Source organism: Humulus lupulus, chromosome 8 (genome assembly GCF_963169125.1).
Source record: "Humulus lupulus chromosome 8, drHumLupu1.1, whole genome shotgun sequence".
NCBI classification, from domain to species: domain Eukaryota; kingdom Viridiplantae; phylum Streptophyta; class Magnoliopsida; order Rosales; family Cannabaceae; genus Humulus; species Humulus lupulus.
In genome coordinates, this window is record NC_084800.1 from 35,630,317 (window position 1) to 35,645,880 (window position 15,564).

Below are 15,564 nucleotides of genomic sequence, written 5' to 3' on the forward strand. Positions count from 1 at the left end.
TGGAGAGCTAGCTTACAGATTAGTGATGCCTCCAGCTCTATCAGGGGTTCATGATGTGTTTCATGTGTCCATGCTTCGAAAATATGTATCAGATCCTTGATAGGAAGGACAAAGTCTTGCGGAGCAAGACCATCGCCTTGGTTAAAGTACTATGGAGGAACAACAAGGTTGAAGAGGCGACATGGGAACTTGAGTCTCATATGCGGGAGCGGCATCCCGAGTTGTTCAGGTAATTTCGAGGATGAAATTCTTGTAACGAGGGGATAATTGTAACACCCCAAGTTGCTAATAAGGTTTAGGACCTTGATTAGCGTGCCTGGAGGGCAATAAGTGAATTAACATGATAATATATGAATTTGAATGAATATGTGATTAGAATGCATGTTTAGGTGGAATAAATAAGCATGTGGACCATGTTTGTATGTTTGGGGTAAATTGGTAATTTTGGCCCGCTGAGGGCATAAATATGATAATTGTATTATGTGATTAGTACCACGTGTTTGTGGTGATATTAATGTGATGCACGTGCCGAGACGGTCCTAGGGAGCTAATTAGTTCAAAAGTCACAACGAGATTTTATACCCGACTCGGGAGGAGCCTAGGGGTACTTTGGGAATTTTGTAAGTTGAGTTGTGAATTAGTGGTTAATGGTTATTGGAGATTGAGTAACCTGAGTAACCATTAGTAACTACTGAGAGTAACAAGTTTAGATGAAATAAGTGGTAGAATTGTAAGAAAGTAGGAATGACAGACAGGGCCTTGAGGTTTAGTTAGAAGGGGAAATAGATGGAAGGGAAAAGTGGTCTTTTGGCAAGGATTTAGGTTACTTCAGCTAAGGGAAAGATCATTCACGTTATTTCACTTGGGCAATTTAGTTTGTGCTGAAAGAAAAAGAGAATTAAGGGCTGAGGTAATTCAGCAACAACGACAGCAAACTCAGACTCAGCCTCCACCTTAGCCGCAACCACAACCTTAGTAGATGGCTCAAGTACCCCATCAAGTAGGTTCTTATGGGGGATGGCCAATGGCAAACTATGCGCCATACCCAGCTCAACACATGGAGCCAATCTATGAGCGGTTTCGTAAGCAACACGCTCCAAACTTTGAAGGGACAACAGAACCCTTTAAGGCAGAAGAATGGCTCAGAAATGTGGAGCCGATCCTAGATGGGTTATCATATACTACCATGTGATCTAACCTACCTCAGATATTAGACAGGGGACCTAGATGGTTTATCACATGCCATGTTAATGAGTTAATGGCCATTAATATTGTAGTCCTATATGATATACGTTTTTATAGTCATATGTTTTTAGTGTATGCTTATGATTTATTATGTATGTTTTAGATAGTATTATGTTTTATAGTATATGATGTAGTTTTATGCTTATGATATATGATATATGTTTTTAGTAGGTTTTCCTTGCTGGGCATTAGGCTCATTCCTTTATTTTTAGTGTGATGCAGGAAAATGAATATGGAAGGTGGAAGGATTCTTGGTAGCTTGGCTTGTGTGTTGAGGATGGATGGAATGTGTGGACTGCGTGTCGATCGAGGATGAAGTTATTTATTTATTTTTAGTCTTTTAAATCATGTTTTTTCCGAATTTAGTTTTGTAAACAATTTTCTTTAGTTTAAAATTATGTTTTATGTTTTAAACAATGGGTACCCATGCCATATTTTCTATTATTATGTATTTGATACAATATTTCAAGATTTAATAAAGTTAGTTATATTATTTCTTATGTATCTTTCCCAAAATAGTAGTTATGTATAGTAGATCTAATGGTCCAAGGTCTTACAAATAGTTGGGTCATTACAATATACATGCTTAATACACATAAACATGCTATAATAGTCATATCATAATATAACTCACATAATTCAAATAATTACACTTTTACACTAGGGATGTCGTACAAGAATGCTCTTTTGTTAAAGGTTTTGAGTTTTTTTATCTTACCTGAGAAGATTTGTTTGCAAGGTAATAAATTGACTTAATGAACAAAAAGATTAAAAAAAAGGGAAATTTCACATTCTATGCATCATAGATGGTGCTAATTAAAAAATACACTAGGCATAATAAATATTTCAAAATAATGCCACTCTTTGACACTCTACCCAAAATACCCTTGTCATTTTCCCCTCACTTCTCTCTTCTCTCTTCCTTCATTCTGTCTCACCTCACGACACCACCACCCACGGCAACAACAACGCCACCACCAACACCAAAAAAACCTTCATAACTTCGGCCACCTTGTAGAGATAAACACAATATACCCAAGAAACATACATTTTGATGATTCTTTGAGTAGAAATTTATGGGTAATTAATTGTTTCTCAAATATAATGATGTTTCTTTCACTTAAGACACTAAATACTGCATTTCGAACAGATCTGTGCATGATTTGAGTTTTTTTGCGATTATTTTTTTTAAGATCTGAAACTCTAAAATTTGTAAAAAATTGACCTTGCTTGATGGTGGTTCGATGGTGCTCGATGGGACCTTCAAAAACATGATTTTTCATGGAAAAATGACTTTGCTCGATGGTGGTTCGATGGTGCTTGATGCAATTCTTGCAAGAGACATAATTTTTCACTCTGGTGTCCGTTTGAGGTGATTTATTTTTTGATTTTGGGTATTATTTTAATATCTACACGTTTGACATGTTCATATGCACATTTGTGAAGTGTAACACTTGTAAAAAATAAAAAAGTGCAAACATAGCTCATGTTTAAGACATCTTTTGGTATATTTTCAAGTTCTAAACTTCCCAAATGTGCATATGAGCATGTCAAACGTGTAGATCTTGAAAAAAATACCCAAAATAAAAAAAATCACCCTAAACGACATGGTAAAATAATCTATATATAAATTTTGGCATTTTAACGGCATGGGAACATAATCTATTTATATAAATTTTGGCATAATCTATATATATAACGACATAGTAACATAATCTATATATAAATTTTGGCATTATAACGGCATAGTAAAATAATCTATATATAAATTTTGGCATTATAACGGCATAGTAAAATAATCTATGTATAAATTTTGGCATTATAACAACATAGTAAAATAATATGTACATATAATAACTAAATAACTGAAATGAAAGGCTCGAGAAAGAGCTTTCCTAAAAGGTTTTCGTAGACTAGCGTTACAGACAGAATTTCGCCTAGATCTTCGAGGTTTAGAACTTTAGAATGGTGTTAAGAAGATTTTTGGGTGGAGTGAGAGAAATAAAATGAGGTTTCGTGATTCAAAATGAGTTTTGGAAGAGCTATTTATAGGAAAAACTTGAGATACTATGCTAATAAAATATTTAAAATATCAAGCATAGTGGAATAATAAAAAATTCAAAATATTAAGCATGGTGGTTTGCTAAAGTCATCATTGTATCACTACTGCATCATCATGTGGGAACCATGGGGTGGACCCCATTGTGGGACCCATGTGGACCCTACTGTGAGACCCACTATGAATAGTACCCGGTGAATAGTAACCAAAAAAATGAAAACTTCTCAATTTTCTTATATTACTTAGTCCAACATTTTTTGCTCACAAATTTTTCTTAAAAGTTTCTCTAACATCCATAAATTAATTATTCTCATGTGTTAGTTACTTCAACAACTTAGAATTGTTAAAATCCCACAATAGAATACAACTATATCCCCAACGGTCAGGTTATTGTTTCCAACAGTCATATCACTATTCACCAACAGTTATAACGGCTAGTTTTTGTCCTATAAATACTTGTTCCTTCAACCATTTACTTGCACAACTTCTTCATCTCTTAACCTTCTAGATAAAATTCATCATTAAATCATGAATTTCTCTTTATTGTTCATAACTTTAGTGATTATTTGCTTGTATTTAGCATCATTCTATGGGTATTATACTAATGAAATGCCCATGAATATTATAGTTGCGTATTCATTAGTTATTCTTCCACTTTACTTAATAGATCTAGCCTTCGATTAACATTGCAATGCACTCAAAAGTATGAATAAAAATATATTCTCTTATTTTTCATAATTTTTATAATGCATTTGTAGAAAGAAGTGGGAGTTACAATCTACCCTCACAAATTTTCGTCCACGAAAATCTAGAGTAAATCGGGATATTTAGCTTTCATCTCATCTTCACGCTCCCACATAGCCTCTTCTATTGTCTGGCTTCTCCACAATACCTTGACCAAAGGTATTTCTTTATTTCTTAAGACCTTATTCTTTCGATCCAAGATTTGGACAGGTTTTTCCTCATAGGTAAGGTCTTTGTCCACCTGGATAACTTCATGTTGCAACACGTGACTGGAATCAGGAATATATTTCTTCAGCATAGACACATGGAAGACATCATGCACATCCGACAACTCTGGTGGTAGTGCTAATTTATAGGCCACTTTTCCAATTCGGTCTAATATTTCAAAAGGTCCAATGAACCTTGGATTCAACTTTTCTTTTTGTCCAAATCTCATAACACCTTTCATTGGTGTTATCTGTAGAAATACTTTTTCTCCGACTTGGAACTCTAATGGTCTTCTTCGTTTGTCAGCATAGCACTTTTGTCGACTTTGGGCTGCTGCTATCCTCTGTTGAATTTTTCGAACGACTTCCGTTGTCGACGTCACAATATCTGGTCCTGTTTGTTGCTCTATGTACTTTCTTTCACCCACCTCATACCAATGGATAGGAGATCGACATTTCCACCCATATAATGCTTCATAGGGTGCCATCCCTATAGTTTCCTGATAACTGTTGTTATAGGAAAATTCAATCAGCGGTAAATATTTACTCCACAATCCTTCAAAGTCCAGGACACACGCTCTTAGCATATCTTCAAGAGTTTGTATAGTCCTTTCTGTTTGACCATCTGTTTGTGGGTGGAAAGCTGTACTAAATTTCAATCTTGTCCCCATAGCCTTGTGCAAGCTTTGCCAGAACTTTGAAGTAAATTTTGAGTCTCTATCTGACACTATGGAAATTGGAATTCCATGCAATCGTACTATCTCTTGCACATTGGCTTCCGCTAACTGGTCCCCTGTGTACGTTACCTTTACCGGAAGGAAATAAGCAGACTTTGTTAATCGATCGATGATGACCCATATCGAATCATATCCTTTGCTTATTCGTGGAAGTCTAATAACGAAGTCCATTGCAATATGCTCCCATTTCCATTCTGGTATTTCCAAGGGCTGCAGTTCTCCTCCAGGTCATTGATGTTCTACCTTAATCCTTTGGCATGTAAGGCATCGAGCTACATATTAGGCTACATCTTTCTTCATGCCAGGCCACCAAAAGTGTAACGTCCCTAAGGTAGGGTACGTCTGCCACATACTCGTAATTCTAGGGTTTACGAGTATGTAAGGCACTTGACCAAAAGAATTAAATAAAATGATACGAAGAAATACAGAAAAATTTAAAACTTTTATATAAACTTATTAGAAGAAATTATTACACGTATGAATACTTTAAATTTAAGGCAGCCATATGAAAACTCTAAACCATTATTGCATTGCTACTGAGTCCGTGCTCCACAAGTTGCTCAACAGCTAAAGCCACACCTGGAAAAATGTTGGAAAATAACATAATGAGCTAACGCTCAGTAAGAAAATCTCATGCATACACATACACATGAATGTCGTGAGTTTGTAGTGCACATATACTAATATGCTGACTTATATACTTATGCATTTCATTTATTGCTCATGCACTTTCAAACTTTACTTTTATGCTCTTTCTTTTAGTTTCACATTTTTATGGGCCCAATATCTCTTGTGCACACTGTTTGATTCAGCCAATGCCTGCAGGGCTTGTTACACATATCATATAGAATCCCATGGGTTCTCCTCCGGCTAGCCATCATCTCAGCTAGGCTCATCATAACACTCATTTCATCGTTGCCATAGCTGCCATACTTATTACACATATGGAGGAGAAAGACGGAAACATGGAAAACATATCTGAATGGTCAACTCTGACCTAGCCCACACTAGTGGGCAGCCACTATAAGTCTTATAGACTTCCGTCTTCTTTACTGAACTTACTTGATTGCTTCATCACAACAGTGGCACCCTTTTTAAACATCTTATTATCATTTTGCTTAAGCCTTGTGTCATTAAAATGTTTAACTTTACATAAGACTTTTCAAGGCATTTCATAACTTTTCTCATATTCATATGCATGGTCTTATATCACATAATAATGTATCACATAACTGTACATGCCATGCATACATGCTGATGCTGAAATGCCAATGTTCATGTTCATGATTCGTGTTGATGGTATTCAATCAAGGCATTGTATCACATCTCATATAACTCAAAACATCTTTAGTCATAATACATGAAGCTTTGGGTTGGTGGCGTTGTTATACCTTAACGTAGAGCTATGGCTCAGGTCTAAGGTTTCCAGCCTAAAAACTTAAACGCTTCATATATCATAACATATAACAAATCATGAACATAGAGTAATCCACATATCCATCAACATAAGAACACATACTTGCACATAATTCATATCATTCTTAACCAAGTAAGACATCTTTCACATATCACATAATTCATCAATTACATATCACACAACACCCTTATGGTGTTCATATAACCATTTTTCACATACTTATCATATGCATCATCATCATACCATACTTAACTCGTCAGATGTACACAATCAATGTAGTCATGCATCTTACACTTAAGCACAAAAGGTGAGATTTACTTACCTTAGGTCCTTAGCTTATTTTAAAATTCCTCACCAAGAGTCAATCAATCAAATCCATACAAATCCTATTCAAGGCACATCATTTATTAAATTCTATCAAAATCATAAATATACACTATTGATAGTGTATATTAATAATACCAGAAACTATATAAATGATAATAATAAATTATTATCAACGTAATGCAAATAACTCTTCATATAAAACCATGCTTTAAACCTTGCTCATAAGATAATGTACCTTTATGATAATAATAATAATAATCCCAACAAAAATAATAATTATCGTCTATAATTAAACTTATTTCGATATTAATAACAAAATACTTCAATAGCAATACGTATATGGATGTATATATTCAAATAGTCATTTTATAAAAGAAATCATATTTTTAACATAAAGTTGTAATAATCAATATAATGATAATAATATAAATATAAATATTTATATTATTATTAATTAGTCATAATATCAATTCCAGTGATATAATAAATATACTTTCTCCAAACTTCACTGGTCTTACAAATATCAATAACTGTAGGAAACTAATATTTGATATTGTTTTAATATTCAAATATTAATATACAATAATAATGGTTAGATAATAGGTTTACTATAAATCATACTTTTCATATATATATATATATATGAATCTGTATTCTTGATTTACTTAACAAAATAATAACAATAATAATTAAAATTACTTAATCATAATAATTTCCATATTAATATAAAATCAATTAAATATGTATTTTTATACTTGATTTAATATCTAATATTTTCTAGAAAATTAGACAGCACAACGGCTATACAGTGGACAATTCCAAAATCAAAACCTGTATCAAAAATATATATAATCCCAGACAGCCAGTAAATTACAGAAAATATTCCATATATCAATAATATATAATTATATACCATAAATACACATAATAACAATTACTCTAATCAATCACAATTAAATCACAATATATAGGTTAAAGAAATTATACCAAAATGATCGGGTTCCACAATAAGTCAAACGATGATTTTCTGAGACTCAAAACGTACTTCGGAACCTCGAACACTAAGTTTCGACCGTCGGTCTACGGTGGATCGCGGTGGCTCGTGGTGGGCCCACCACCCAACTATGGTAGATGTAGGAACAAGTTATTGGGTTTTGAAGCCCACAACACGAGGAGCACGATGGTGGTGACGGATCGGCAAACGGATGCCCGAGGTGGCCGAATCGCAACTTTGAAGTCGCGGGGTGGCCGAACTTAAATCGAGTGGTTGAGGCGTTTAATCGGCGAGTGAGCTCTAGATTCCCGCGTGGGTCGATAGTTCGGAGGCCTCTGAATCCAACGGTCCGGCGCGTGGCTAAAAATGGTGGCCGGAAAGTACTCCTGCGTCGTCGGCAACAGTAATACGCAGAGGAGAGAGAGAGAGAGAGAGAGAGGGAGAGAGAGAGAGGTTTTCTGAGGAGAGAGAGAGAGAGGGGGGGCTCGGGTAAAATGAAAGGCTGAAGCCTTTTATTTTATTTTATTTTATTTATTTATTTATTTATTTATTTTTAAAAATTACACTTGGACCCAAAATACTAAAATTCTTTTCAAATAAGCCCTTTAGCCAAACTTTCTTAATTTTTATAAAAATCCCCAATTAAAATTATATGACATTTGGGTCCAATACTTGACTACTCAAATTTCTCTTTCTTTAATCTCATTAAAAACATAAAATCATATTTTAAACACTATTTTTCCATTACTATTTCTTAAATTTGTAAAGTTGTACATTTTATGTATTAAAACTCTGATTTATTATAAATAAATGTATTATGAAAATGTTGGATATTACAATCCTTCCCCCGTTAAAATAATTTCGTCCTCGAAATTTCAAACTAAAATTTGATAATCGGAGACAAGAACTACCATTACAAATAAACAGAACAACATTTCACAGCATAAGATTTTATACACAACACTTACTTTCACTCCGAAAACAAAACTTATTCCTGACTTCTTGTAATCCTTATCATATATAAAAAGGCGAGGATGTGTAAACACCTCACATGAGGACTACAATATAGATAGAAAGGAAATAAGCTATAACAATAGTATAAATTACGATGAATGTATACGAAAATACAAACGAATCCTCATCATCCATACTTTTGAACACAAACCACATAACGTAAGAAGAGAAAATGACCATCATCATGAAAACATCCTTGATCTTCATGTCTTACAGTCAATTTTTTTTTTTTTTTTTTTAAGCAGATGCAATTGACTGGTTATACCTTGATAATAGATGCTAAATTGAGCAACAAGTTTGTTCAATAGAAAGTTTTTCGGCATAAAAAAAATTGGATAACTAGAAAACAATTATATAGCCGATGAAGATTATTCTTTAAAACCAAGTCTCTGTGAAACCCTTTCGTTGTCAAAACCGACTTCTTGCCCTGAATGAGAAATAGTGAGATAGGCCATTCATTAGGTACCAGTTCAGAAAAGCCTGACTCTCATTCTTTCTCTAAGAAAACATTTAAAAATCAAAATTGTTTCCAAATGTATAAAATAATAAAGGGCATATTGATACTATGCTAGAATGCAAATAACCGTGGCCACTCGGAAATTCACACACTTAGCTTAGTATCCCTTCATTGAATAAAACATGGGATAAGTCTTGACTGACCAATCCACCACTTCATCTACTAAAACGAATAATTCTCACATGTCTAATAAGTTAGACATGTCTCATTTCAACACCTATACCAATAATACTCAGTCATCACTTCACACAAGTAATACATTATCTTACTTTCGGGATAAAACAGCTAATATACTATAATTTAATCGCCGAAAGTAATTCACACTACAGAGTAATTCAGTAAATAACATTTATCACCTCGATTCATTCAACAATTTACAAATTGTTTCCATGTTCAAATCAGGATCGCAAAATCAATAGAAGTGATTTCCATGTCGACAACATCTAATAAGTTTGACTTTCATCATCAGAGAGGATAGCGTAACACATTGAACAAGATAAAATCTGTGATATCTATCTTGAAAACAAACAAATTCAAGGATCCAATGACCCAACAGTTCAACACATTTTTCTATAAATAAAATTCATCACATACACACTAAAACACAATCAATCTCAAGCTTTTGAAAACCAAATCATTATTACTTCCGTCCATTACTCAAGCTAAGCAACCCATGGCATCCTCATCATCTCAGCTGAACTTAGACCTAACTTTAGCTTTACCTGAGCCAAATCTTCCCACTATTGAATCTTCACCACAAATTTCTGCACCCCTACCACAGCTAATGGTGTATCCTACGGTACACATCCCAGAACGAAATACTCAATTTCCCAGAGTTTGGCTTCCCAAATTTTATTCTGATACTGGCCTTGTCACGGTGGAGGATTCAGCTATGCTCGATAAAAAGGTGGCCATTAGTATAGGTCAAAGCATACTCACCCCTAAAGACCAAATAATTTTATCCCATAGGTCAGACCTACAAGCTGTAAAAGATTCCTTAGTTCTTACCACTCAGGCGGCAGCATCGGTCTCAAACCTAGGCCAACGGGTTCTTGCAAGAGAACAAGAGGTTGACCACTTGAAAAGGTATATAGAAACACAAAAACAAGAGATGATAACCATTAGAAATGCCAACAAGGCATTGACTCGAGAGAAGGAGAAGTTGGTTAAGGAGAATGGGACTTTAACTACACTTCTTGCTAACTACTCAGTCGATATGAAGGAAAAATTTCAGACACTGCAAACTACTGGGGAGACCCTTAGAGTTGAACAACAAAAGTTGATTGACGAGGTAGAACGTGTCCAAAACCCCAATCCTTAATGTATTATGTATTTTTTTTTTTTTTTCTATATATTACTACTGTTTCACTAAAGTCTCTTATTGTGTGTGCTCTCAGCAACAACCTAAAACTTTGCTCTCCAAAACACTAACCTGACATATTAACCCTTAACACACTAACTGGACTGATAGGTCACTTTCAAAGCTTGAGAATATCAATTAACAATCCAAACATCGACATCGATAAATCATCAATTATTTATCACATCAATAATAAAGGCATGCATTCAGATAAATAACAAACTTCAATTTCTCTACCGTGCATGAAAATATTCATTTAATCCAAACTCATACTTATATCATGGAAACTCAAACACACAATGAGTTTCTAATACAATTATACAACATCATTAACATACATTAACTAAAATATGGATAAATTATACTAACCATTAACGTGTGGCTTGTCTTGTGGCGGAACTCAGTAGCATTTCAGATCCCAAAATCTAATAACATAACGAGTATACGACATCTACAAACTCAAAGCTCTGATACCATTTGTAACGTCCCTAAGGTAGGGTACGTCTGCCACATACTCGTAATTCTAGGGTTTACGAGTATGTAAGGCACTTGACCAAAAGAATTAAATAAAATGATACGAAGAAATACAGAAAAATTTAAAACTTTTATATAAACTTATTAGAAGAAATTATTACACGTATGAATACTTTAAATTTAAGGCAGCCATATGAAAACTCTAAACCATTATTGCATTGCTACTGAGTCCGTGCTCCACAAGTTGCTCAACAGCTAAAGCCACACCTGGAAAAATGTTGGAAAATAACATAATGAGCTAACGCTCAGTAAGAAAATCTCATGCATACACATACACATGAATGTCGTGAGTTTGTAGTGCACATATACTAATATGCTGACTTATATACTTATGCATTTCATTTATTGCTCATGCACTTTCAAACTTTACTTTTATGCTCTTTCTTTTAGTTTCACATTTTTATGGGCCCAATATCTCTTGTGCACACTGTTTGATTCAGCCAATGCCTGCAGGGCTTGTTACACATATCATATAGAATCCCATGGGTTCTCCTCCGGCTAGCCATCATCTCAGCTAGGCTCATCATAACACTCATTTCATCGTTGCCATAGCTGCCATACTTATTACACATATGGAGGAGAAAGACGGAAACATGGAAAACATATCTGAATGGTCAACTCTGACCTAGCCCACACTAGTGGGCAGCCACTATAAGTCTTATAGACTTCCGTCTTCTTTACTGAACTTACTTGATTGCTTCATCAAAACAGTGGCACCCTTTTTAAACATCTTATTATCATTTTGCTTAAGCCTTGTGTCATTAAAATGTTTAACTTTACATAAGACTTTTCAAGGCATTTCATAACTTTTCTCATATTCATATGCATGGTCTTATATCACATAATAATGTATCACATAACTGTACATGCCATGCATACATGCTGATGCTGAAATGCCAATGTTCATGTTCATGATTCGTGTTGATGGTATTCAATCAAGGCATTGTATCACATCTCATATAACTCAAAACATCTTTAGTCATAATACATGAAGCTTTGGGTTGGTGGCGTTGTTATACCTTAACGTAGAGCTATGGCTCAGGTCTAAGGTTTCCAGCCTAAAAACTTAAACGCTTCATATATCATAACATATAACAAATCATGAACATAGAGTAATCCACATATCCATCAACATAAGAACACATACTTGCACATAATTCATATCATTCTTAACCAAGTAAGACATCTTTCACATATCACATAATTCATCAATTACATATCACACAACACCCTTATGGTGTTCATATAACCATTTTTCACATACTTATCATATGCATCATCATCATACCATACTTAACTCGTCAGATGTACACAATCAATGTAGTCATGCATCTTACACTTAAGCACAAAAGGTGAGATTTACTTACCTTAGGTCCTTAGCTTATTTTAAAATTCCTCACCAAGAGTCAATCAATCAAATCCATACAAATCCTATTCAAGGCACATCATTTATTAAATTCTATCAAAATCATAAATATACACTATTGATAGTGTATATTAATAATACCAGAAACTATATAAATGATAATAATAAATTATTATCAACGTAATGCAAATAACTCTTCATATAAAACCATGCTTTAAACCTTGCTCATAAGATAATGTACCTTTATGATAATAATAATAATAATCCCAACAAAAATAATAATTATCGTCTATAATTAAACTTATTTCGATATTAATAACAAAATACTTCAATAGCAATACGTATATGGATGTATATATTCAAATAGTCATTTTATAAAAGAAATCATATTTTTAACATAAAGTTGTAATAATCAATATAATGATAATAATATAAATATAAATATTTATATTATTATTAATTAGTCATAATATCAATTCCAGTGATATAATAAATATACTTTCTCCAAACTTCACTGGTCTTACAAATATCAATAACTGTAGGAAACTAATATTTGATATTGTTTTAATATTCAAATATTAATATACAATAATAATGGTTAGATAATAGGTTTACTATAAATCATACTTTTCATATATATATATATATATGAATCTGTATTCTTGATTTACTTAACAAAATAATAACAATAATAATTAAAATTACTTAATCATAATAATTTCCATATTAATATAAAATCAATTAAATATGTATTTTTATACTTGATTTAATATCTAATATTTTCTAGAAAATTAGACAGCACAACGGCTATACAGTGGACAATTCCAAAATCAAAACCTGTATCAAAAATATATATAATCCCAGACAGCCAGTAAATTACAGAAAATATTCCATATATCAATAATATATAATTATATACCATAAATACACATAATAACAATTACTCTAATCAATCACAATTAAATCACAATATATAGGTTAAAGAAATTATACCAAAATGATCGGGTTCCACAATAAGTCAAACGATGATTTTCTGAGACTCAAAACGTACTTCGGAACCTCGAACACTAAGTTTCGACCGTCGGTCTACGGTGGATCGCGGTGGCTCGTGGTGGGCCCACCACCCAACTATGGTAGATGTAGGAACAAGTTATTGGGTTTTGAAGCCCACAACACGAGGAGCACGATGGTGGTGACGGATCGGCAAACGGATGCCCGAGGTGGCCGAATCGCAACTTTGAAGTCGCGGGGTGGCCGAACTTAAATCGAGTGGTTGAGGCGTTTAATCGGCGAGTGAGCTCTAGATTCCCGCGTGGGTCGATAGTTCGGAGGCCTCTGAATCCAACGGTCCGGCGCGTGGCTAAAAATGGTGGCCGGAAAGTACTCCTGCGTCGTCGGCAACAGTAATACGCAGAGGAGAGAGAGAGAGAGAGAGAGAGGGAGAGAGAGAGAGGTTTTCTGAGGAGAGAGAGAGAGAGGGGGGGCTCGGGTAAAATGAAAGGCTGAAGCCTTTTATTTTATTTTATTTTATTTATTTATTTATTTATTTATTTTTAAAAATTACACTTGGACCCAAAATACTAAAATTCTTTTCAAATAAGCCCTTTAGCCAAACTTTCTTAATTTTTATAAAAATCCCCAATTAAAATTATATGACATTTGGGTCCAATACTTGACTACTCAAATTTCTCTTTCTTTAATCTCATTAAAAACATAAAATCATATTTTAAACACTATTTTTCCATTACTATTTCTTAAATTTGTAAAGTTGTACATTTTATGTATTAAAACTCTGATTTATTATAAATAAATGTATTATGAAAATGTTGGATATTACAAAAAGTGTTCCTTCAAACTTTTGTACATCTTTGTTGAGCCTAGGTGTACCGTGTATGGAGTGTTATGAGCTTCATTCATAATCTTATTCTTAATGTCCTCTCTTGCAGCAAATTCTTCCGTGAAATTTTAATATTCCTGAGTCAGAAACATTAAAATTCTTCACTTTTTCTTCTTTGACTTTTGCTTTGACCTCGGCTAGGTGAGGATCTGATTCTTGACCTTCTTTTATTTCCTCCAGCAGAGTCAACTGCAACGTCAATTTGGACAATCCTCCGACTGCTACTTCTATGCCCGATCTTACTGCTTCCTCTTGTAGCGGTTTGGACAAGGCTTGAAGGAACATCAAGCTTGTCGACATCTTTCTACTTAATGCATCCGCTACTTTGTTAGCTTTACCAGTGTGGTATAAAATTTCACAGTCGTAGTCTTTGACTAATTCTAACTATAACGCCCTGGTTACCCTAGAACAGTTACGGTGATCGGTGAACCGGAAATTTGACCCGCTACCCGAGTCATTTGGTTAAAAACGTGCTCTAAGTGTGATTAACAGGTTAAGGTGGAAAATTAATAAAAAAGAATGGATACTTTTCATTACAAACTGCTCTGCAAAGCTAATCAAAATATTTACAAGTTGTTCTCAGTACAAAATGGTCATTACTGTTTCAAATTTACAATCCCGCCGACCTAAGCGGCAAAAATAGGGTAAACCCCTTAGTTCCTCTGAGAACGCCTTGGCCGTGGTGGTCAAGCGGCCGCATATGTACACATCACCACCTAAGCTCTCCACTCAAGGTTGGGTGAGCTTTTCTTTCCCTTTACCTGCACCACATAACACCCATGAGCCAAGGCCCAGCAAGAAAACACAATATAGCATGATATAATATCAACAATGATCATAATAATCATTCAGGACTATCAGTCCAAAACAGATAGGTGATAGTCGCAAAAGTCACAAAAATGGGTACAGCCCCCTCTAGCCATGTGACGATAGGGTCACCAGGGCTTAACTGATAAGTGAGCCTTTCATAAGTTTGACCAGGATAGGTGTATGGTGAATAGTCACCAACATAACCCTCCTCATGACCATATAGTCATAACCCTGGAACATCGTTCCTTAGCCATGTGACAACAGTCACTGGGCCATATGCCCTGGCTCTGAATAACTAGTCTTAGACTAGCCAAGCGCTTATAAGTTATCGACCTTA

General features: G+C 34.3%; 1 protein-coding gene and 1 long non-coding RNA gene across 2 annotated transcripts; both read right to left on the reverse strand.

Annotated features, from left to right (window-relative positions):
- Positions 1–4,112: 4,112 nt before the first annotated feature.
- On the reverse strand, positions 4,113–4,742 carry LOC133795260 (uncharacterized). The gene has a single exon (XM_062232716.1). It carries the CDS (start codon positions 4,740–4,742, stop codon positions 4,113–4,115), a length of 630 nt encoding a protein of 209 aa, XP_062088700.1.
- Positions 4,743–8,711: 3,969 nt separating this feature from the next.
- Positions 8,712–14,176, reverse strand: LOC133796775 (uncharacterized). The gene is made up of 3 exons (XR_009875534.1): positions 13,514–14,176; positions 12,522–12,585; positions 8,712–9,170 (listed from the first exon to the last, which is right to left on the reverse strand). It is a non-coding gene; the product is annotated as an uncharacterized LOC133796775 (long non-coding RNA).
- Positions 14,177–15,564: the final 1,388 nt, after the last annotated feature.

Coding starts and splice junctions, on each gene's coding strand:
- LOC133795260 (XM_062232716.1), bottom strand. CDS start 4,742: ATGGCACCCTATGAAGCATTATATGGGTGGAAATGTCGATCTCCTATC.